The 24337-nt window shown below is 48.9% G+C and overlaps 1 protein-coding gene across 1 annotated transcript in view; it reads left to right on the forward strand.

Annotated features, from left to right (window-relative positions):
* Positions 1-24337, forward strand: part of GDPD5 (glycerophosphodiester phosphodiesterase domain containing 5) — an 89869-nt gene that overhangs the window by 30903 nt on the left and 34629 nt on the right. Inside the window, exons 2-3 of the mRNA XM_049780284.1 lie at positions 6742-6833; positions 21708-21881. Of these exons, the coding sequence (XP_049636241.1) occupies positions 21765-21881 (117 nt within the window). The 5' untranslated portion in view covers positions 6742-6833; positions 21708-21764. The remainder of the gene's footprint in view (positions 1-6741; positions 6834-21707; positions 21882-24337) is intronic.

Raw genomic sequence — 24337 nt, forward strand, 5'->3', positions numbered from 1 at the left:
GGGGGCAGTGGACAGTTGTTAGTTGTAGTGTGCTCCGGGTCAGGCGGGAAGCTCAAGAGAGGTAGGCTCAACACTTTATGGTTTACAAAGTCCTGCCACATCCTAGGTGCAGGGGATCTCTAGCCATTCCACAAAGGGGTCTAGGTGTGTTCCCCACATTACAGATGAGGTGCCAAGTCTCAAGAGGCCCAGCGTAGAACCCAGGCCTCCTACCTCTCACATTCTCTTGCCTTCTCCTCAACACTTTGCTCCCTCCAGGACCTGGTCTGGCCATATGGCTCTTTGTGAAAGAAGTTAGTTCTGGCCGTGGGTAGGAACAGAGTGATTTGTTACCCAAGTGCCTAACACACGCATTCTCGTGGGTTGTTGTTTTCTCATCTCCCTACCCTTCCCTTTCTGCCTGTTGCAATGACAGAAAATTGCTCACACACGAGTCCCACACACGACTCCAGTGATTCCTGGGATCACATGCTTTAGTTATGTTCCCACATAAGAGCAGTCACACTCTTGCTCATTGGCCATAATGCTCATTCAGACGTCATGGGATAGAGGGTACATCCAACAGTACTCAGGGCTTACTCCTGGCTCAGTGCTCAGGGATCACTCCTGGTAGTGCTTGGGGGACCCTGTGTGGTATTGTGGGGTCAAAACCTAGGCCAGCTGCATGCAGTGCAGCCTGCTTTAATATCCCTGGTTTAGTATCTTTCCAACCTTCATGCACGTATTAGATGCAGTACTCACAGGTTGTCAGGCCCTCTCCTGGAGGTGCTCATGCAGCTGCAACAGTACATCTGGAAATAGCCCATGGCTCAGGTCCTTACTCTGCACAGCAGAATTGCCAGGATGGCACATGCGATGCATTGAGGCAGTGCCTTTACCACTGAGCCATGCCTGGCCTCCACTCTGGTGACAGTAGCCTTCAGGGACCCAGAAGGTTCAAGGAATGGGGCAAAAGGGTGAACTGTGAAGAAGTAATAACAGGTATGCAGAGGAGAAGGAAAGCAGCTGGGAGAGGCACAGGTCACTTAGTTCACTCAGCCTAATAGTGCTACAAGATCTCTGTATCCTCCTTACCATCCCTTCACCCATGTCCCTAAATATACAAATCTACAGAGCATCAGGTCTGTGGAGAGACCAGGCAAGTTCTGGGCCTTGACTGTAAGGGAATTAGCTCTGAAAACAGAAGATCACGAAGGGTGTGCAAACCCCCTATAAGTGGGCTCTGGAGAACACAGGTCCAGCTGGCAACCCAGCTTGACAAGGTGACACACCCAGCCTTGGTGGCTTGAGCCTCACAAAAGGGAGAAGTGATATGGGTAGGAAAGAGGGCAGGCCTGGGCAAAATTTCAAATAGAGACCTCAGGGTCTTGATCCAGACAGGTTATAGGCAGGCCCAGACACATCACAAAAGTTGATCTTTCCCACCTGACAACTCTATCTTCAAAACGTCCATTAGAGATATTTATGGGAGTCAGAGCTGTCTCTGACTGAATGTGACTGTCAGAAAGACTGAATCTGTTTTGGGGACTCACAGCAATATTCAGGGCATATTCTTGGCTCTAAGTTTAAGGACACTCTTGGCAGTCCTTGGGAGTTCATATGTGGCCCCAAGGATCCAATCTGGGTTGGCTACACCCCTATACAGTCTCTCTGGTCCAGGAAGACTTAGTTTAATTATCGACAGTCATCTGGGTGGGCTGAGTAAGAAGACTTAGAATTCATACATTCTTATTTATTTTGTAAAATAGAGGGCTTTTTGTTGTCATCTAGCAAGATCAAGAATTATATTATTGGGGCTGGAGAGATAGCACAGTGGTAGGGTATTTGTCTTGCAAGCGGCTGACCCAGGACCTTTGCTGGTTCGAAAACTGGCATCCCATATGGTCCTCCGTGCCTGCCAGGAGCGATTTCTGAGCACAGATCCAGGAATAACCCCTGAGCCACTGGATGTGGCCCCAAAACAAAAAAAATCATATTGTTATAATAAATATTTTGAAGCTAGAGAGATAAGTAAAGGAGTTAAAGTGCTTGCCTTGCAGGTGGCTGACCCCATTCCTGTTTGATCCCCAGCACCACATGGTCTCTGAGCAACCTCTGAGCACAGCTGTTTTTTTTTTTTTTTTACATCATTTGAAAATTGAGTATTGATAATTGTAGCTCTATAAAGGTCAGAAATAAAGGCTAGTTATAGTAAAATTGTAAAGAACTTGGTCAGGGAGATAGCTCAAAGGGTTAAAAGTCAAGTCTAACCCACAGAGATAGACTTAACTCCCAGCGCTGCATGGACCAGTAAGAAGGTCAGAAATCAACTCCATAAGCATAGAACTAGAAGTAGGACCCAAGCTTCAATGGATATGCCCTCCCTCTCCCTCCAAAAAAATCAAGCATTAGGGACTGGAGAGAGAGTACAGCAGGTAGGGCACTTGCCTTGTATGTAAATGACCCAGTTTGATCCCAGGCATTTCAAATGGTCCCCAAGCACCTCCAGGAGTAATCAAAACCAAAAATACAAAAATACAAAAATAAATGTAATATTAATATATTTTCACCTAAATAGGAAAAAAGTAAAGAAAGAACAATTTTATATTTTCAAAAATTAATTTTTATTTTATGAAACTACCTATAGTTATTATTTTTGTTTTGTCTTTTATTTTTTTTTGTATGTATTGGGGGTTGCAACCAGCATTGCTCAGAGGTTACTCCTGGCATTACACTTAGGAATTTTGACAGCTCTAGGAGCCTTACAGGATGTTGGGGATCAAACCTGGGTTGGCTGTATGCAAGGCAAGCATCCTATCCACTGTGCTCTCTCTCTTTCTCAGGTTATGGTGATTGAAACAATATATATGATAGTGAACAAGCATCAAATTAAGTAAGATGAAATATTCAAACTTTTTGAAGATTTTGTAGAATGAGACAGTTAATAATTCTAGTGTTCAGGGGCCGGAGAGATAGCATGGAGGTATGCCTTTCATGCAGAAGGACAGAGGTTCGAATCCCGGCATCCCATATGGTCCCCCTGTGCCTGCCAGGGATGATTTCTGAGCATAGAGCCAGAAGTAACCCCTGAGTGCTGCCGGGTGTGACCAAAAAACAAAAAATAATAATAATAATTCTAGTATTCAGATCTGTCTAGTTGCTGATGTAGGAAATCTGTTTTATTTGATACTGGTTTGAGTGATATGACTTGTAAAAGATTGTGAGATGCTGTCAATTGCCATGTACATGCACAACAGAGATTTCACTAATTTATGAGTACTTTTTTATATTTATTTGAATTTTGGGCTAAATCCAGCAGTGCTAAGGAGTTATTCCTGGCTCTGAGCTCAGGGATCTTGGCATGCTCGGGGAATTATATCTGGTGTCAGGGATCAAGCCCACTATACCATCACTCTGTTCCCACATGAGTACCTTTAGAAACACAAATTGGAACATGGAGAAAAGCCAGAAAAGGGATGTCCCGCCTCAGCACTCCAAGGAAATATATTTGGCTCTGAAAGGAGCTATTGCAGCTTGCTAATTGTAAAGAGATCTGACCAGCTGAATGATCATCTTCCCTGACACCTAAACATTCTTGCTGTGGTGACCCCACTCCCGAGCCACTCATTGATCTCCATTCTGTCAGAAACCCCTTCAGTTACTCAAAACCATGAGATGGGAATGGAGAAGAATTTCCCAGGGGCCTGCATGGTGGAGGAGCCTGGGTTCTATAGAGCCATAGCCCAAAGACTGCTGGACATCCTCCTTGGTTGGGACTCCAGACAAAAGCCCTTTTCTCCTGCAACTAAGTGTGATACAGGGCAGATCCTTCAGCTGACTACAGATGGTGCTTAAATTCATATGTTTCAGGGGCCGGAGAGATAGCATGGAGGTAAGGCATTTGCATCGCATGCAGAAGGTTAGTGGTTTGAATCCTGGCATCCCATATGGTCCCCTGAGCCTGCCAGGAGTAATTTCTGAGCGTAGAGCCAGGAGTAACCCCTGAGCGCTGCCGGGTATGACTCAAAAACAAAACAAAACAAAACAAAATTCAAATGTTTCAGGACTGGAAAGAGAGTAAAGCAGGTAGGGTGTTTGCCTTGCACAAAGCCCATCTAGGTTTGATCCCTGTTACCCTATATGGTTCCCTAAATTCCAGTTAAGGCAGAGCCACGAGCAAAGACTTGAGTACTGCCAAATGTGACTCAAAACAAACAAACAAAAAAACCCTGGGTGCTTCATTCATTCATTCCATTCATACCTAAACTTGCTCATTTGTTTTATTGGAAGGGATACCAGGGCTACACCCTTGATGCCCAGGGAGTCACATAGTCCCCAGGATTGTATTTGGGGCCTCCAGCATGCAGGGCAGATGCTTCACTCCTTTGACCTATCTCCCCAGTCCTACTTATTTATTGAAAACCCATATCCACTTCCTCTAGACCTTGGTTTAGTTGTACAGTGTCAGACCAGCAGGCCAGTGGGGCAACCCCTGGTCCTCCAGGGGTTGAAAGGAGGCTCAGACAGAGGCTTTAAGGCAGCAGCTGTGGTCCCAGTGAATTCCCCAACAGTTTCCACAGAGCCCAGCATGAGGTCATGCTCAAGTTGAAGGGCAAGGCAGAAGAGGGTTGCTCTGCCCTGTGGCATTTCTCCCTTCCTCACACTCCACCGCCCCAGCCACCTCCAGACCAGGGGAGATCCTTCAGGGGAGGTTCTACTTGTAGAGCCACTTCCTGTTTGGGGCAGCACTTCCTCCAAATGACTCACTTGCTCCCAACGGCCTCGTGCTGGGCAGCCAAGGTGAGGGTGGAAGCAGGTCTGAGCTGGGACCCCACCCCGTCCCAGCCCCTACTGGGTGACCCTGAGCCTCAGGAGGTGGCTATGAAGATGGAAGGAGGAAGCTGACAGCATCTCCCCTGCGAGCCAAGCAGGCAAGATTCAGAGAAGACAGGACACTCTGGCCAGGATGCATATCTGAGTTGCAGGATTGCTGCTGGCTAGGTGAGACAGCTAGGCTGGGGCCTTATGAGTAAAATTTGGGACACTTCTTTCTCTTTTCTCCGGTGCTCAGCTGACCATATGGTGCAGGGATGGATCCCTGGTCTCCTGCAGGCAGAGCATTGCCTTTGCGTTATCTCTTTAGTTCTGCTTTCTCAAGGTATGACAGAAAGAGCACTAGGCCAGGAGCTATGAATTGCACTTTGGCACTGACTTTCAGGCTACCTGCTCCATTCCCTGCCCCTCTCTTGGCTTCAGTCTCCATATCTGTCCAATATGTCTGGGATATCTGGTGAAGTGTGGCCCCACAGACTTTGCATAGAGATTTGGGCTGAAATTTTGGCTTATTCACATGACTGGGTGTGACCACAAAGCTTCCATTTTAAACTTTGAAAGAATAACCACCACTGCCAATCGTTTACATAATTTATTTCTAAGGGGTTGGTTTTATTGTTGTTGTTGGATATTTAAACAGATTGAAGCTCAGAGAGCTGAAGTAATTTGTCCAAGGTCACACAGCAGGAGGCAAGATTCTAACTTGGGTGGTTTGACCTTGGCATCGCATTTTTTAAGAACTCTATTCTTCCTACTTCAGTTGTGGGCTCTGGACCTGCAGCATCAGCATTGCCTAGAACTTTTCAGAAATGTAGGCTCTGTGGCCCCAGACAGCCTGAGATTTATAAGAGCTCACCAGGCTATGCCTCTGCACATTGAGGCACTTGTCTATTTATATTTTCTCAGTCTCTTAGGCCTGAGGATCCTCATGGGAGAGCGAGGACATAAGAGTATTCTGTAAACTATAAGGTATACAGTCCCTTGGGCTCTGCTGGAGATCTGGGGAGTGAAGGTGAAGGGAAGCAGGCCTGGGGGTGCCCCCGGGGTCTCTTGGTGGTTGGATGTCATTTCCCAGATGTGATGGTACCAACCAGCACTATCCCCCTCCATGCTGAGGCTGAATCTTTGCCTTGTGTTTCTTGTGGGCCTGGGGCTCTCAGGGCTGATCAGGCTAGGACAGAGTTCATAAAGCTGGCAGGGGCTTGCCATTAGTCTGGGTCTGCTGGGCATCCTGAGTCCCACCCCAGCTCTGCCTCTGACTTCTGGCATGCCCTCAGCTGGCACCACCCTGCTGGCCTCAGTTTCCCCAGGGTGCATGTGGCAGCAACCTTTGAAGCTGCAGTGTGGACCTGGGTCTCTTCCTAGGTCTGTGTCACCACCTCCCCTTCTCATTCCTGTCAGTAGGGCAGAGCTGGTGATAGGGAGGCAGGGATGAGTCAGAAGTCAGCCACATAATTGTGGTGCCCCAGATCCCGCCTCCCAGCCATCTCTGATTGGCTTTAGAACAGCTGTTTAGTCGGCTGCCTCCAGAGAAGTGGGGCCCAGGGCAGTACCAGAAGGCATCTGGGGCCCCTAGAGTCAGTCACAGCCCTGGGTTCTACCCACAGACTCAGATCACATTTCTGTGGTCCCAGGAGGGGGCAGGAGTGGTTCAGGGAGCAGGTTGTGGTGGGTTTGGGGTTGGGAGGCATGTGGGTAGCACTTGTGGGTGAAAGATGGGGAGTTCATGGCATTTGACTGTGTCTCACCCACCTGGTGGCCTCTCCACGACAGGGACTGGATGTGGCATGGCACAAGGTGGGCACAAGATGGGTAAGTCACATGGTGGGCACACATTGTGCATAGGGTGAGTCCTGCTAAGGACCAGGAGGGTGGGAGAGAAATGGCCTAAGAAGCAATCTGACTGAGTATGTCTCCTTGCCTTTTTAGCTCTTCCAGGAAAGTGATATCAGCAACTCTGTGAACAGGACATCAGCTCAAAACCAGGATCCCAGCTCAAAACCACTGGAAACTTCTTCCAGGTAAAGATTCAAGAATGGAAGAAAGAGGAAGAAGGATGTGGGTGACAAGCAATAGAAAGTGTTCCACCAAGGTTCCAGAGAGGAGCCTCTCCCCAAGGACGAACCCTTCAGCTTAGGAAAGGAAGCAGAGAGAGGATGGTCCCTTCTACTGGATGGTCCCACAAATCAGCAGCTCAGCCCAGTTTCCTCTGGCTTAGTAGAGGGCAGCAACTATCTCCCCTCAGTCTATTCACTCACTTCCTTAAGTCTCATGAGGTAAGTCTGGTGCATAATTCCCCGACTTTAGAAACAGGGAGATCAAGATCAAGCAAGAGGGAACCTGCTCAGGAATTGATAGAACTGGGCTTCCAGACCCCAGCATGTGGCTCTTAGGGCCAATTCCCAGACCCAATAATTGTCAAGTACATGGCAGTTTCCTTGCCACCAGCCTGGATTTATTTTGGTTTGGGGGCCATGTTTGAAGGTATTTAAAGGTAATTTCCATCTCTGAGTTCAGGATCGCTCCTAGTGCATTCAGGGGACTCTTTGGGGTGCTAGGGATCCAACAACACTTGGTCATGTGTAAGCTATAACTCTAGCCCCCAGCCTGGGATTTATGGGCTCACTGTCAGGGGAGAGCTGTAGTTTAAAGGAATCCCAGGAAAGTGATTAGGTCATGGGCATGAACCAGAAACCCGGGAGTGTGGGGTCACATCCAACACCCTGGGTTTCCTCTTCAGCAGCAGAGCAAGGCCCATTTTCTCTGTCCACTAAAGGGAAGCCTGGACATTGGAAAGAGGAGAAAGGAGTCTGGGGCCAACTGTTCCAGGCTTTTCTGGCAGCAGAGGAGCAGCTGCTTTCTGTAGAAGCCTTTGATAAAGAGACAAACAGGAGTGAGATCAGTGTCCTGTCTAGGTCTGAAAACATCAGTAATGCTCAGGGAGCAAAACATACAGGGAGCAGAAGCTGACAAATAAATGGGGACTATACTTGGCAGTGCTCAGTGGCAACTTCCAATTCAGAAGTTGCTACTGTGTTCAGGGGACCATGAGGTGTTCAAAGATCTTGGGTCTCAAACCTAGAACTCCTGCATAAAGTATACACACAACCCATTGAACTATCTTTCTGGCTGACATATCGAGGTATATTTTGTGTATGCATGTTTGTGTGTTGCTGGGGAGCAAATTTCAGGCCTCATACATGTAAGACATAAGAAGTGTTTTTTTGTTGTTTTTTTTTCTCATTTGTTCCTCCCTTTCCCCAGAAAATTGGGAGAAGGCAGATGACCATTTCAAGGCAGAACAGGCTTGGGGCTCAGAAGTGGCCGTCAGGTGAGGGGTGCATGGGTAGTGATTTCCTCTTTCTTTTGATCATTCACCTACTCCGTGGGCTGGTGAGGCAGTGGTTCTTCCCAGGTACCAGTTCCAGGACCCTACTGACCCCTGCTATTTTTTTTGGTGTTTTTTTTTTGGGGGGGGGTGTCACACCCGGCAGCGCTTTGGGATTACTCCTGGCTCTATGCTCAGAAATCGCCCCCGGCGGCACAGGGAAGCATATGGGATCCCAGAATTCTAAACATCATCCCTCTGCATGCAAGGTAAACACCTTACCTCCATGCTATCTCTCCGGCCCCTGCTATCTTAAACACACACACACACACACACACACACACAGACACATACACATACACACACACACATACACACACACACACACACACACACACACACACACACACACACAAAACCCCTTGGGGCAGGCTGCAGACAGTAAGCTCTTAAGAAAAGCTTGTCTGAGCCTAGAAGAAGGCCCTGCCTGGAGCAGCACTTGACCCAGTGGGTGGAACAACCACAGAACAGGATAATTACCATTTCTGTGCTCAGCTCCCTGTGCTCCAGCCTTGAGAGCTCTGCCAGCTGATCCTAGGAAGTGGCTATGGGTTGGTTTCTCTGGGAACATTAAGCCAAGCTTTGCATAGGCCCCTTGTCATGAAGATGGATAGGACTTGGATAAGGTTGGAGTGGGAGAAATTCTGCAGAGCCTTCCCGCATTATTCCAGTCCCCTGAACTACAGCTTGGAGGTGGGAAGCTTGGGGGAAGGGTCATATAGAAGGTGGGTACAGTGGCATGAGGAGGGACTGGCCTGGGAGAGGCAGGTGTGAGGGGAACAAACCTAGAGACTGAGTCCTTAAATGGTCTACTTCCTCCTCTTTGCATCCCAGAACTTGTTAGGGAAGGCTCTCTCTCTGTCTCTGTCTCTCTCTCTGTCTCTGTCTCTGTCTCTCTCCCCCCCCCCCTTCCCTCAGGGGTCAAAAAATGGGTAGAGGCCAGTTTGCTCACTGCAGGTCTCAGACTCAGCTTCCTCCTTCTTCTGGCACTTCCCCCTTCCCTGGCAACCAGGGAGAGGCATGGAAAAAGCAGCCTGAGCTTTGCAACTGAATCATAGCTCCTGAACAGGGTGGTATAGGGAGGAGAAATGGAAGTCTCTCTCCTAGAGCATTGGGCTGGTGTTGGGAGGCTCCACTGGACTCTGGGATATTGCTCTCTCTGTATCCTTCTCATTGTTCTGCTTAAAGAGGGGGTGTGGGCCCTGCAGGGCGTCTGCACAAGCCTCTGCAGGTGTTGTGCTGGGTGCTAGGCAGGAAGGCCCTGTCCTCCTTGGTGTCTTCATGGCCTGAGTCCAGGGTCCCTGTTGGCGGGACCAGGTTGATCTGACTATGGCCTTTCCTTGGAGGTGATTCGGAGCCTACTGTTGAGGGTCCGTAGCACAGAGTTTGAGTTCCTGGGTGCTGAGCTCTGTTCTCTGAACAAAGCTGAGCCAGCCCTGGCAGTTCAGCAAGACTGTCATTACTGCTGGAAAAGCAAAGCGAGGTCCAGAGACTCAAGTCCTGGTGGTGTCTTAAGTGTTACTCCTATTCCTCTGAAAGCCCTACATTTGGGTCCCCTGCCCTGCAGGTCTGCCCTCAAGGGTCTGGTTTGTTTGTTTATTTTGGAGGGCACACTCAATGGTGCTCAGGGGATCACTCCCTGACTGGCAGACTTGGGGAACCACATAACCATATAATTTATAAAATTGTAAAATCCTGAACTTGTGGTTAAAACACAACTGTCATGGCTACAACCAGGTGGCCTCTGAAAAGAAGGCCCTGGGATGTGTTTGGTTTGGTTGTTATTTGTTTTGGAGCCACACTGAGTGGTGCCTGGTGGCTGCTCTTGACTCTGTGCTAGAGGATCATGTGGTATGGGGATGCAAACCCAAAGCCTCAAACATGCAAGGCAGGTAGATGTGCTATGGCTGAGCCACAACCCATGGAGGATCCACATTGGTCTGTATGACACTCCCTCAGCTTCAGCACGGCCTAGCCTGCATCCAGGAGTCTTCACCCTTCCCTTGCCCAGATCCAGCCTGGGGAGCTGGGCTGCTTGAACACATCCTGCTGGCATGCAGTCAGGAGGGGCTGGAGACCTAGAGAAGAGACCCCTTAAGAAGAAGCAGGCAAAGCTGGTCTGCTGGGAAGATTCCCAGGGAGGAAGAGTGATCCAAGGCCTCTGGGGACAGAAGTGTTGGGTAAACAGGAGGCCAGGCACCAGAGGAAAGCAGAATAATGACCCTAATTACCACGTGATTGATTCTTTCAGGGCTCCTCCTGCTGGGCCCCAGACATTGAGTAGCTTCTCCCGAACAATGAGCCTGTGATTGGAACCTGGGGGCACTGGAGTCCTTTCACCTCCCTCCTGGCTGGGACACCTCCTTCCTGCCTCAGGCTCTGCTCCCTCCTAGGAGGGTGCCGTCCTCTGATGCACTGAATCCCAGCTCAACCCCTGGCCTGCAGGAAGCAGGTGACCCCCACTCTGGCCCATCTGGGCTTTGGGCATATTTTCTAGATTTCAGAGTGGACTTTCACAGGAACCCCACCCTACCTTTTAGCCTTCCAGCCCATGACCTGGGCCAGAGTTTGTTTTGTCCCTTTGGATTAGGTTCGCTTTGGGAAATAGTCCAACTATTGGGGAATTTGCCGCTGCCCTTGAGCCCCCAGAAGGGGAGGGGGCTCCTCTAGGCAGCAGACTCCACCCACATCCATCCCACGACCCCACCCCCACCCCTGTCAGGGAAACTCAAACTTACTGGTCTTTGGCCCTAACACCCCATCCCTGTGCCCTGCTACAACCATGCTGAGAGCTCTTCATTATCTACTTTGGGCTACGGAACCTCTTGCCTGGAAGGGATCTTGCTTGCTGCCTGGCAGGCTTTCCTGAAAAAGGGTAGCTTGGTTGGTGGAGGGGGAGTTGCCAGACCTTGACACTGGGTAGGGAGCCCCAGAACTCAGGTGATGACAGGCACAGCTGTGTGGGTACCAGGGACTGGCAGGACTGTAAGTCCTATCTAAGGTGCCCTGCTTTCTCTCAAAGGCCATACCCCTGAGCTCCATGGGAAGCATTCTCAGTAGGCCTATGCCCTCCGTGCCTGAGTTTTACTTTCAGTGACATTTGGGGGATTGAGGGCATCACCTTGAGTCATCAGCTATCAGACATGGGTCCCTGTTAAAGACAGTTGGAGGTGATTGGGGGGTCAGAACTTCCATGGTGCCAGGGCTTCCTGTACCTGATGTCCTTTTTCCTGTTTTGGCTCTTCCCACCATTCGTCCTGGGAGTGAGGAGTTCTCCCCAGACTAGCAAGGACTGTGAGGTTCACCAGCCCTGCAGGAGCAGCCCCTGCCCTCCCTGCTGTTCTTTAGGGGATGGGGGAGAGAATTGATGATGTCAATAGAAAAACAGAAGGTGCTGGGAATGTCCTAGAAATGCATGTAGGGCAAAGGCCATCATGAGACACACTACAAGTCAAGGCCAGAGGAATCTCCTGGTGGCTATACTGTCCCCACCCAGCCGGGTCCAGGTCTGTGCTAGGTGAGACCTAACTGAGGAACTTTTGCTGCTTTCATGCTCGGGGCTCTCTCCTAGGGCCCTGCAGGCTTTTGGAGCAGGTCATGTCCCTGCCACCCCCATTCTCACTCCTGGAGAGTTCCTTTCCTCCTTCCTCTCACCATTCTTTATGTCTTATTTTAATTTTGTTTTGGGGTACAACACCCCTGGTGGTGCTCAGGGCTTACTCCTGGCTCTGCACTCAGGTGGTGGTTCTCGGGAGACTATATATAATGCTGGGGATCCAAACAGGGTCAAACTCATACAAAGTAAGCACTCTGCCTTCTGTACTATTGCTCCAGCCATCTTCCACTCCATTCTTGACTCTACCCTGTACTCCTGCACCCCAGATATTGAGCCTGGCCCTTGGAGGTGTGATTTGAAGGTCCACAGATATAGGGACACTGGCATAGACCATGTGTACTGAGAAAGAGGCAGATCTGCCTGGCAGGACTTTAACCAGGGACACGAGCGTTGGGGTCTGTAGTCCTGGGGTTGAGCCTTCTGTGTTGGTTATTTGGCCTTGGGTGAATCTCTTAATCCCTCATGCTTAGATAGATTCAAATAGATATTTAAATTACATACACACATATGCTGAATTAATAGATCTATTTTTAGGACAGTTTTAGCTTTTCAGAAAAACCCATCAGAAGTACAGAGCTGCTGTGTACTCCACGCCCGCACCGTGCAGTCGCCCCCATAATGAACATCTTATACTCTATGGAACCACTTTGCCACTAAGGCACCAGTGTTGTTAGACCTTCATTAATGCCATGGCCACAGCTAGCTTCAGGTTCCCTCTTTGTGTGGTATATTCTAGGAGATTTGACAGGCATCTAAGGACATGTGTCCTTCATGTGTCCTAGAATAACTCCATGTCCCCCCCAATATCCCTATGCATCCCACATCAGCACCCCCTGCTCCCTTTACTGTTTTCATTGTTTGCCCTTTTCCAGAGCATCAGGCTGAGCAGAGCACTGTACAGCCGTTGGTTTCATCACTTAGTGATGCCATTAAGGTTTTCCTTGCCCTTTCTTTGGGTTTCTCACATGGTGCTCCAAAGATATTGGAATGGTACTGCTCAGGCCCTGAAGTTCTGGGATTAATACAGGCCACCCTGGGGATGCGTTCAAGGAAAATGCATTAAACTCTGTTAACTCTTCACATATCCAAATATCTTCATAAACCCCCAGTTTGTTCATTCATTCACCAGGGATTCTTATTTATACCTGTTTAAAAAAAAAAAAAAAAGCCATCAGAGCCAGCGAGGTGGCGCTAGAGGTAAGGTGCCTGCCTTGCAAGCACTAGCCAAGGAAGGACTGCGGTTCTATCCCCCGGCATCCCATATGGTTCCCCAAGCCAGGGGCAATTTATGAGTGCTTAGCCAGGAGTAGCCCCTGAGCATCAAACGGGTGTGCCCCCCCTCCAAAAAAAAAGAAACAAAGATGATAACCTGGGGTTGGGGCTGGTACCTATGGTCTAAGAAGGGATTCAAGGGAACTCTGCCCCCCTCCCCACATCTGTAGCCAGGACCCGTGCTCTGGCATCTGAAGTGAAAGGGGGCCCGAAAAACCAATAAAAAAAAAGCCATCGAGCTTTGCCTTGCAAGAGCATCATCATTTGTGGAGGCAGAAGGATGGTGGTTGGAGTCATATCCAGCCATGTTCAGGTGATATTCCTGACACTTTGCTCAAAGGTCAATCTCCAAAGTGTTTAGGCTACTATGTAGTGCTAGGATGGAACCAGGCCCTCTGCATGTAAAGCATGGACTCTAGCCTTTAAACCATATCTCTGGCCCATAGGTGTCTTTTTTGGTGGTGCCAAGAATCAAATTTAGGGCCTCTTACCTGTGAGTTATGTACTTTACTTCTGTGCTTCAAGGGCCCCTATAACTAACTCCTTTCACCTGGTATCCTATGTTCAATATATATCCTGTATATTTGCTGTAGCAGGTATCTGTTTTATTCCCTTTGATACAGTTTTATGGTTCAACCCCTCTAGTCCCACTCTCAGATGGAAGAAGTTGGGTTTAGATAGAGCTAGTAACCTGTCAGGTGCACTGAAGGACCCAAGATACTGGCACTCACAGAGGGCAGCAAGGCCTAGTGGTTGGTGGGAGGTGGGAGGGAGGATGGCAGGAATGTGAGTCTGAAGTCTTTAGCTGTAAATGGAGGAGAGGCCCATCCACCCTCTTCCTGCTGACTCCAGGGAGGATCTGGATGCTTCAGACCAGCAATTGAGACTGAATCCAGGATAGGTTGAACAATAGGTTGAATCCATTGAACACTGGGTTCTTTCTTGCCCCAGAGCTTGGAGGGGCTCCAGGCAGGGGTGTCTTGGGAACTTGGCTGATATCAGCAGCTCTGGAAGGTTCTTGAAGAAATCGATGCATTACTAAGTAATGCCATTAGCCAAGGCTGCTGTGTAGGGGTGGAATAGGGGAGTGGGCAGGAGATGGGGAGTGTCTGACCTCTGGGAGCTAGTTGCCTGCCCATGTTTGAGAGCTTCTTCTGTCAGCGGAGTTTCTGGGCCTTCTTGAAATAGCCCCAGTACCTCCCCTCTTATGTTGCCCTGCATCAGACACTGGAGCCATCCAAATCACTCAGGCCTTGCCATGGGGATGCTGGTGTGTCTGCAATGTTCACACAGGGCATGCAAGAAAGAATAGGAGTACTTTGGACTCTGGCAGCTGCTACAATTAAATTTGGGTCTCAGGGGAGAGTCCAAGGAGGAGTATTACCCATAGAAGAGACACTGAGTTCTGGAGTGAGGGGTCTGGGGTAGCAGGCCTAGCTCCTGCTCATCGTCCTGATAAATAAAAGGCTCCTTGAGACTTGCAGGAAAGGTATAGCATGGGGGTTGCCAAACCCTGTGAGGAGATGAGACCTGGACCTGGTTTGTGTCAGGGAGGTAGTGTAATGAGAAGCAGGTTGGGTGAGTGAGGAGGTGAGTGGGGTATGCCAGGTCTGTGAGGCTGGGTGATACTCCCAGAATCAGTAGGAGCTGCTGGCTGCCTCTATCAGGGGAGTGGTGAGGTGCCTATACCCTACCAGGACACTGAGCTTGGTGGATAATGTGACCCTGGGGGAGGAGGAAAGAAAATTGCCTCCCACATGTAGTCCTGCTGCTAACAATAGAGAAACTCCCTCCCTCCTATCATCTGGTCTCCTTTAGACTTCAGGGCAAAGGTTGTTATCCCATTTCACAGATTCCAAAACCAAAGCCCATAGTATCCAAGGCCCTGAATGCAAGTGGCTCTTTACTTATATGGCAGCTGCCATTTTCCTTTCTGTGGAGGTGGAGTTCTGGGCAATAGTGGAGACCTTAATCAGAGCACAGAATTTGACATCAAGCTCCCTGGCTGGGGACTCTGGTCTTTGACCTCCTAAAGAATGTTGGCATTTATTTTAATTGATTTGTTTGTCTTTGGCTACTCCCAAAAGTGCTCACAACATAGTCCTGTGTGAGTCCTATTCATGGGTCTGCATAGTGCTGGGGTTGGAACCCTATGCCTCCAGCATGCAACACATGTTCATGAACCCTTAGAACCATCTTTCCCACTCCTATGAGTTTATGCAAGACCCTGCACTCCCACTAGAAAGGGTTAAAGGAGCTGGAGCAATAATAGAGCTGAGAGGGCATTTGACGTGCACACGGACTACTAGGGTTCGATTCCTGGCATCCCATGTGGTCCCACAAGCCTGCCAGGAATGATCCATGAGTGCAGAGTCAAGAGTAAGCCCTGAGCACATCTGGATATGGCCTCCCCAAACTAAAAATAAGTAAAATTGGATAAAGAAACTGGGATGCAGTTCAATGATCTTAGCATTTGCCTTATGTTATGTGAAGTCATGAATTTGATTCCTGACACTACTAAAGTAAATGAAGAAAGTGAAGTTAAGTTGGGAGCAGTCCTTGAACTGTTACCCCACTTCTTACTGACTCTGTGGCCCTTAGGCCAAAAAATCAGCGTGCCCACTTCATAGTGTCTCCAAGCCCTGGGATCCACAGAGCTCAGATGACCCACCCCACCCACCATCCCATGTAACTACACCATAGTCTGCCAGTTCCTGTCAGTAATCCTTTGCCCTGGTGACTGACTCAGACTTCAGGCTTCTCTCTGCACAATGAGGTTAACAGGCTTGCTCCAAAGTGAAGTCTCTGGGATACTTCCAGAAGGGAAGCTCAGCTGTACCTCTGAGTGCTTTAGACTTTGCAGGCAATTATGGCTTCATTGCAAATATTATATCTCACAGAACCCTTCCAGGCTTATATTAAATTTTTGGCAAAAAAAGTGGAGTGTGAATTATGTGAAGTTGTGTGTATGAATGCACATGCTAGTATTAAAAATCACTTTGTTTTTCTTTTTGGATCACACCCTGTGGCACTTAGGGGTTACTCCTAGCGCTATGCTCAGAAATTGTTCCTGGCAGGCTTGGGGGACCATATGGGATGCTGGGATTCGAACCACCGTTCTTCTGCATGCAAGGCAAAAGGCAAACACCCTACCTCCATGCTATCTCTCCAGCCCTAAAAATCACTTTTGTTTGTTCATTTGTTTTTAGAGCATACCTGGTAGTGCTCAGGGCTTACTTCTGGTTTATACTTAGGGATTAGTCCAAGTTGGGCTCAGAGCATCGTATGTGATGCAAGAGATCAAACTAGGGTCAGCACTCACTGTCTTGTTCTTCACAGAAGGAGTGTGGAGGGGATTCCCAAGCCAGCTCTGACAGCTCCTGAGCAGCACTGTGAGTCCAGCCTGAAGCGAGTCCAGGGAGCAGTGAATACAGAGGAATCAGAGCTGAAGGCAGCACTAAACTAGGAGCTGTCAGAGGTACAGCTGAGCTTCCCTTCTGGAAGTACCTTAATCTCTGTATGATATCTTGAGTCCAAAGTCCCCTCTCTTAATTTCCTACACATATAACAGTTCCAAGGACAGCATTTATTATTTCCACTGGGTATCCATTGATGGTCAAAGCTCCTCATCCACCCTTCCTTTTACACATACTGACTATGTGAGCGCATGAAGCATTCTAGGACCTCTCAAATGCACATTCACATGCACTGGTGGATACATGCTGCTCTGTTTACCTTCAAAGAAGCTTGGTGGACAGAATTATAGCATGTGATGATTGCATGATTGAAAGGTTATAAGCCTATTTTTGAACTGAAGGCAACAGCCAACAATGATGATGCAGTAAACAGTAGTACTCAGTTCTGCACCACCAATCTGGCAACCAGACGATGCATCAAGAAGCAAGCACGGCTGTGCCTGGTGTAACTTTAGGAACATAGTATTTGGCTCTCGTATGAGTTCCACGTGACAGATATTTTTGTTTGATTTTTCCCCTAACCATTTAAGCATGTAAAAATCATTCTTTACATGTGTGCCATTTAAAACAGGGAATGGATCAGATTGGATCATGAGTTGCAGATTGGTAAGTATTGGATTAGAGAGAGCAAGGCCTTGGAGCAACATCTGATGTGTGATCTTTGGTAAATAGCTAACTCTCTCTGTATTTCAGATTCTCATCTACAACATGGGATGCTAATGGAATATTTCAGGAATATCAACTAGAGCAGATGGTTTAGAAAATGAATTTTTGTTTGCTTGTTTGTTTGTTTTTTGGGCCATACCTGGCAGTGTTCAGGGGTGACTCCTGACTCTATACTCAGAAATTACTCTTGGTAGGCTCAGGGGACCATATGGGATGCTGGGGATCAAACCCGGGTCAACCAGGTGCAAGGCAAATGCCTTACATGCTGTGCTATTGCTCCTACCCCTAGAAAATGACTTCTGTCAGTTCTTTAAAAAGGAGCTAGAAGGATAGCATAGCAGTAGGGTGTTTGCCTTGCTTGCAGCCAATCCAGGTCGGATGGTAGTTCGAATCCCAGAGTCCCATATCCTGGTTCCCCAAGCCAGGAGCGATTTCTGTGTGCATAGCCAGGAGTAACCCCTGAGCATCACCAGGTGTGGCCCAAAAACAAAAACAAAAACAAAAAAAGTTAAATATACAGTTGGAGAGATATTACAGGATGTAAGGCATTTGCCTAGCATGTGGCTGATTCATTCAATCCCCAACACCAGATATGCTCCCCTGAATATTACCAGGAGTGAACCCTGAGCACTGGTGGGTGTGGCATCAAAACAAAACAAAATAAAAAGCAAAATAAACATAGCATTAACATATGACCCAGCATTACTTTTCCAAAGGGACTATGAGAATAAAATTCAACACATAAAAAACTTTGTTTAGGGGCCAGAGAGATAGCATGGAGGCAGGGCGTTTGCCTTGCATGTAGGACAGTGGTTCGAATCCTGGCATCCCATATGGTCCCCCGAGCCTGCCACGAGCGATTTCTGAGCATAGAGCCAGGAGTAACTCCTGAGCTCTGCTGGGTGTGACCCCCCAAAAAAGCAAAAAAATAAATAAAAAAAACAAACAAACTTTGTTATAGGGCTGGAGAGATAGCATGGAGGTAGGGCATTTGCCTTTCATGCAGGACAGTGGTTTGAATCCTGGCATCCCATATGGTCCAGGAACGACTTCTGAGCACAGAGCCAGGAGTAACCCCTGAGCGCTGTTGGGTGTGACCCAAAAACCAAAAAGAAAAAAACAAAACCAAAAAAACAATAAACAAAAAATAACTTTGTTTATAGTAACATTCATAGCAGTGTAAAAGTGATGATAGGACTAACATATATTTAAAGGACTAGCACCTGCATAGCATAGGCCTGAGTTTGATGTTCAGCACTGCGTGACCCTCAGGCATCCCCTAGTGCCCCCTTAGAAGCACTGAACCCAGTCATTGACCCCATCTTATTTGCAACTTTGGGTCAAACATTGCTGTAGGGGCTGCAATAGTACGATCTCTAACATCCCATTGGCCCCCTGAGCCCACCAGGAGTGATTTCTGAGTGCAGTCAGGATAAGTCCAAAATCTCAGGGTTAAAGTTGCAAACTTTCCTTCAAAATATTGCTGAAAGTGGACCAAGGTCCTCTAAAGACTTCTTGGGTACCCCCACCTACAAAGTGGTGAAAATCCAAATGTCTATCAAGTGATAAACAAATGACATGGTCTGTTTATATTATTTAATATTATCCAGCCATGAAAAAAATGGAGTCTTGATTCATACTACAGCACAGATGAAACTTAAAGCAAAATGCTAGTGGGACCAAGGAGACCCTTCAAAGGGCTGAACATATGCAATGTATACAGGAACCTATACTTGATCCCTATCACTGCACTGGCCCCAGAGCACCACTGGGAGTGGCCTCAAAACCAAAACCAAGTGGCCAACTTAAGTTTGATCCTTCGCAACTCCAAGCACTACCAGGCACCACCTTGGAGCTAAAAGTGTCCCGTGAGCACTTCCAAATGTGGCTTGAAGTTTTGGGGGGAAGGATAATGGGGCTAGAGCATTGTATAATGGGAAGGGCACCTGTCTTGAATATGGCTGACCCAATATGGCACCACAAATGGTCTCCTGAGCCCACCAGGAGTGATTCATGAGTATAGAGCCAGAACTAAGTCCTGAGCAAATTGCCAAGTATGGCCCCAAAACAAAAAATAAACAACCCCCTGTAAAAAAAAAAGATTGAATTTTCTGGTGTGTAATCTTTCTCTCAATGGAAGCAATAAGTTTATGCTTACCCAAGGGCCACAGCTAGAGTTAGCGAATGTGCAATCCCCACAGCAGTTTTTGGCTGCACAGCCAGCGCTTGCTCGTGTTCCTCCGAAAACTGTGAGAGGACAGTGTGTGCCCTGATCACATTGCTTCCAGGCCTAGCATGAGGCGAGTACAGGGAAATGGAGTCAGGGGCTGGATCTGACTCTTGAGGCAAATCACTGGTTGCCCAGGCTCCTTGTCTTGTAAATGGGACAATAATAACAGTGGCTGTCAGGCAGCATGAGGGCAGTGGCCAAACCTCAGCAGTTTATTTAACTATCAAATGGGTTTGGGACCCAGATTCTGTACCTGTGAGGATCAGATGGATTGAATCCAACGGGGTCACAGACTACCTGCCATTTCTTTTCTGTTTTGTTTTGCTCTTTTGGTTTTTGTTTGTTTGTTTTGGGGCCACATCCACCAGTGCTAAGAGGTTACTCCTGGATCTGCATTCAGGAATCACTCACTCCTGGCAGGTGTGGGAGGACCAATATGGGATGCCAGGAATTGAACTTGGTTTGGCTGCATGCCGGACCAACTCCATATCTGTTGTACTCACTTTGGTCATGCCTGCCATTTCTTTTTTTTTTTTTTTTTGGTTTTTCGGGCCACACCCATTTGATGCTCAGGGGTTACTCCTGGCTAAGCGCTCAGAAATTGCCCCTGGCTCGGGGTGACCATATGGGACGCTGGGGGATCGAACCGTGGTCCTTCGTTGGCTAGCGCTTGCAAGGCTGACACCTTACCTCTAGCGCCACCTCACTGGTCCCCACGCCTGCCATTTCTTAAGTGCTCACTGCATGACAATTACATGACCATTTATTTATTTTTATTTATTTATTTATTTATTTTTGGCTTTTGGGCCACACCCAGTGATGCTCAGAGGTTACTCCTGGCTATACTCCCAGAAATTGCTCCTGGCTTGGGGGACTATATGGGATGCCAGGTGATTGAACCATGGTTTGTCCTAGGTTAGCACATGCAAGACAGATCCCTATTGCTTGCACCACTGCTCCGGCCCCAATAAATTATTTTTTACTGTGGGAACCAAGGAGATTGCTCAAAGGGCTAGAACACATGCTTTGCATACATGAGGCCCAGGATTGATACCTGGCACCAGGCTCCAGTATTAGTATATGTGCTGCCAAAGAAAGCACTGGCACCAGACTCCACCCTGCTCTTGGCCAGGTGTGGAATCATCCACCCCAACATGTACACACAACCCCAAAACACATGCAAAAATATATTCATTTTGAAAATGTAATATCTGCATGGGCCTGTTATAGTTACTGGAGCTATAGCAGAGAATCAAATAAAATCCAGGGCTGGAGAGATAATATGGTAGGTAGAAGGTGAGCTTTGCACACAATCTGATCATTAGCACCCCGTATTTTCCATCTCACACTACCAGGAATGATTCTTGATTGCCACAATAGGAATAAGTCCTAAGCACTGCTAGGTATGGCTCCCAAAATAAAAACCTTTGCTTTACTGAACCTGGTGTTATAGACAGACAAATAAGACACAGTTAGGTTTGAGAGCACAATTAAGAAACTAAAACTGGGGCCGGAGCATTAGCACAGTAGGTAGAGTGTTTGTTTTGCACTCAGCCAATCCAAGTTTGATCCCTGGCATTCCAAATGGTCCCCTGAGCCTGCCAGGAGTAATTTCTGAGTCCAAAGAAAGAGTAACCCCTGAGAGCCGCCAGGTGTGGTCCAAAACCAAAAAAGGAAAAAAAAAAAAAAAAAAAAAAAAGGAAAAAAGAACTAATGCTGACTTGTACATGGCTGACCCAGGTCAGTTCATATGGTCCCTTGAGCCTGCCAGGAGTGATTTCTGAATGCAAGAGTCAGAAGTAACCCTGAGTGCCACCGGGTGTGTCTCCAAAACAAACAAAAAACTAAAACTCAGAATAATTGAGGCAGTGAGGCAGTACTGGAGGAGTGACAATTTTATAGAAGGTGACCTGGCAAAATTTATCTCAAAAAGGATTGACTCGGGGAGCATGGTCCAGGGGATGGGGTTTGAGTCCTGCAGGGTTCGAAGGGAAGAGCATTCCAGGCTGACTATGCAAGAGTGAACTGGGCAAGGACAGGTGGAAGGAGAGAGGCAAGGGTAAGGGAGGGATGGAGGAGGCAGAGAAGTTATGCCAAGGGGGTCTCCTGTGAGGTCTGTGATGAGATGGCCACAGGCCTAACCGTAAGTTGGCTCAGGAAGACCAGCTGTGTCCCTTTGCATCTCCCCTACCTAACTGCCCACTTTCCCTACCTAACTGCCCACTTCTTTCTCCCTTTGTCCTTCAGGTCCAGACAGGGGCCTCCATGGGTGCCTGAGGGCCGGACTGGAGCGTTGGCACGAGCATGGTGAGACATCAGCCCCTGCAGTACTACGAGCCACAGCTGTGCCTCTCCTGCCTCACGGGCATCTATGGCTGCCGCTGGAAGCGCTACCAGCGTTCTCACGATGACACCACTACGGTGAGCCTCACACAGGGAGGGCCTCGGCCTGTGCTTGGCCGGTATAAGCTAGCTTCTATGCCTCTTCTGGGGTTCAGCTGTTGCTTGTAAAGCATCACAGCAGTTCTGAGCTGCCCCCACCACCTCCCTTCACCTAGGCATCAATAGTTGTCAGCTCTGCCCTGGGCTAGGATGTGCCAGAGAATGGCAGAGAGCCCCCCCCCCCCTCAGGGAGGCTGCCCCCAGATGAACAGCTTTCTGGCAGAGCCAGTTGAGCAGGCAGGTTGGCCAGGGAGGGTGAGGAGGTCAGCCTGGGAGTTGGCAGGGCCTTGGCTGGCACCAGGACCCAGTCACCTGAGCCTTGGTCCTGCCAGATTTGGCGGCAGGTGCTCCTTGGGATAAAAAGAGGCCTTTCAGAATGGGTCCCAGGCTGGCGTCTGCACTCCTGTCCCTAGGGCACCCCGTTTTTTTTTTTTCTCTGAAGGAACCTGTTTCCTCCAGGAGAGAGAGAGAGATAAAGGATGTTTATCTTAAAGCTTTGCTGCCTGGAAACAGGCTTCCTACTCCCACGTCTGCTTGTCTACACAAAGGAGCCAGCTTGCCATCCCTGGGCACTAGATAGTCTGGAGTGGCCAAGGGCAGGGTGAGGACAGGGCTGGACCCTGAGGGTTCCTGGGCTATAGACAGGCAGGCCAGGATGCTGGGTTCCTCTCTGCTGTGCTGAAGGGCACAGGAGCCTGGGTAGGTGACCCCTAAAGAGTAAGGAGCAGACCTCCAGGTGTGGCCCAACCTGATTCATTGCCAACACCCATTTTCCACCTGGGGATGGGTGTCAAATTGAGGCTTGGTCAGCTTGGAGCAGATGCAGCAGGCACCCTTGTCTCCATCCCAGGCACACAAAAGGCACAGGGGAGGGGAGAGGCCCTCCCAGACTTCGATCCAGTGAAGGATGTGGAATCCCCCACACTAGTGCCAGGGGCAGAAGGTGGACCTCAGGGCTACATTTTAACCCTTTGCCTTGTATGCTCTTGAGCTTCCTTGCCCATGACCTAAGATACATCCCACACAGCTCTGGGTGGCAGGACATGTTCGAGAGGGTTGAGCTCACCCCCAAGTGACCCAAAACTCCTACCTCCCACGCCCCATAGCCCTCCTCATTCCCAATCTTGCACCTCTCTTTACTCTCACAGTTCTCCCAGAACTAGCTGGGATCTATTCTGAATGGGGCTGGGACCCAAGCGACTGAGCTGGGCTCTCAGAGCTGGGGCTAGAGCAGTGAAGACACATGGAAGTTTCCTTGAACCTGTAGGGAATAAGGGAGCCAGGTCCTCCCACCTCTTCCCTGTATTGCTGCCCCTGGTCCCACAGTCTGCACACAAGCCTGCTGGGTTCTGCTGTATCAGTCACCTGGGCCTCACTCAGGCTGTGGTGCAGCTCACCAAGGACTGCTCCCTCATTTGGGGTACTGTAAAGTGCTCCTGAGCAACTGCATGCTTTCGTGGAGATATGCATGTGATGCTGCTTCCCCCATCTTCCTTTCCTCCTTCAGGGATAAGGGGCTGCCACACCTCGGGCCCTCTCAAGGGAGCCCCCGTATCTCCCAATTTAGAGGAGTTGGCTCCACTCAAGGAAAACTTGTTGGGGAAACTAGACATCTGTGAAATGGGGGACACAGGCTTGGAAGTGACTGTGACAGATGACATCTGTTGCACCTTTTGTATGTTGAACTGTATGATGTCATCATTGCCCTGGTCACTAGCAACACCCCAAAGGGGTATATGTGATGCCCTGTTTATAATCTACCTGCAGCAAGGATGTTGGGGTGGGGTGGGGTCTGTATGTTTAAGGGGAGACCACTGGAAAGAGAAGCAAGCAAGAAGGGCCGGGAGGGAGACACACAGATTCTTGTAGAAGGGGAGGAGCACTGGGCATGGAGCAAGGGGGGAAAGATGGAGATCACCCTTATGCCTGGCCATGACCCTGTTTCCCAGCAGAGGCTCTGATTCTGCAGGTTTAGAGTGGGGTTCAGAGGAGGCGGAGGAGGGATGCCTCCCCTCCGTGCAGCTGCCTGCCTGCCCCACCAGGACCCTCCCCCAGCACATCCTTGACCATGCAGGAAACAGGAAGCTGGGGGAGGAGGGTGCTTGACTTATTCTCCTGCCCCAGGAGGGAGTGGGGAGCTGGAGGCAGGAGTGTGCACTTGCTCTTGGTCCATGGTTAGGAAGGGGAAGTGAAGCTTTTTATAACCAGGATAATTAATCGGCTGTTGTCTGTGACTCATTACTCTAATACTGCCAATTAGGGATGTGGAAGGGCAGAAGACAGTTCTCAGGCCTCCCCACAGGGCCCTCTGAAGCCATGGGAGGGGATGCCCGCCTCTGTGCTGGCAGGTCAGAAGTGAAGTGCCTGCAGCTTTGACTAGCTCCCCATGCTGCTGGCTATGACTCCTGTACTTCTGTACCACTGTGACTTTGACA

The sequence above is a fragment of the Suncus etruscus genome, chromosome 9, assembly GCF_024139225.1.
Source record: "Suncus etruscus isolate mSunEtr1 chromosome 9, mSunEtr1.pri.cur, whole genome shotgun sequence".
NCBI classification, from domain to species: domain Eukaryota; kingdom Metazoa; phylum Chordata; class Mammalia; order Eulipotyphla; family Soricidae; genus Suncus; species Suncus etruscus.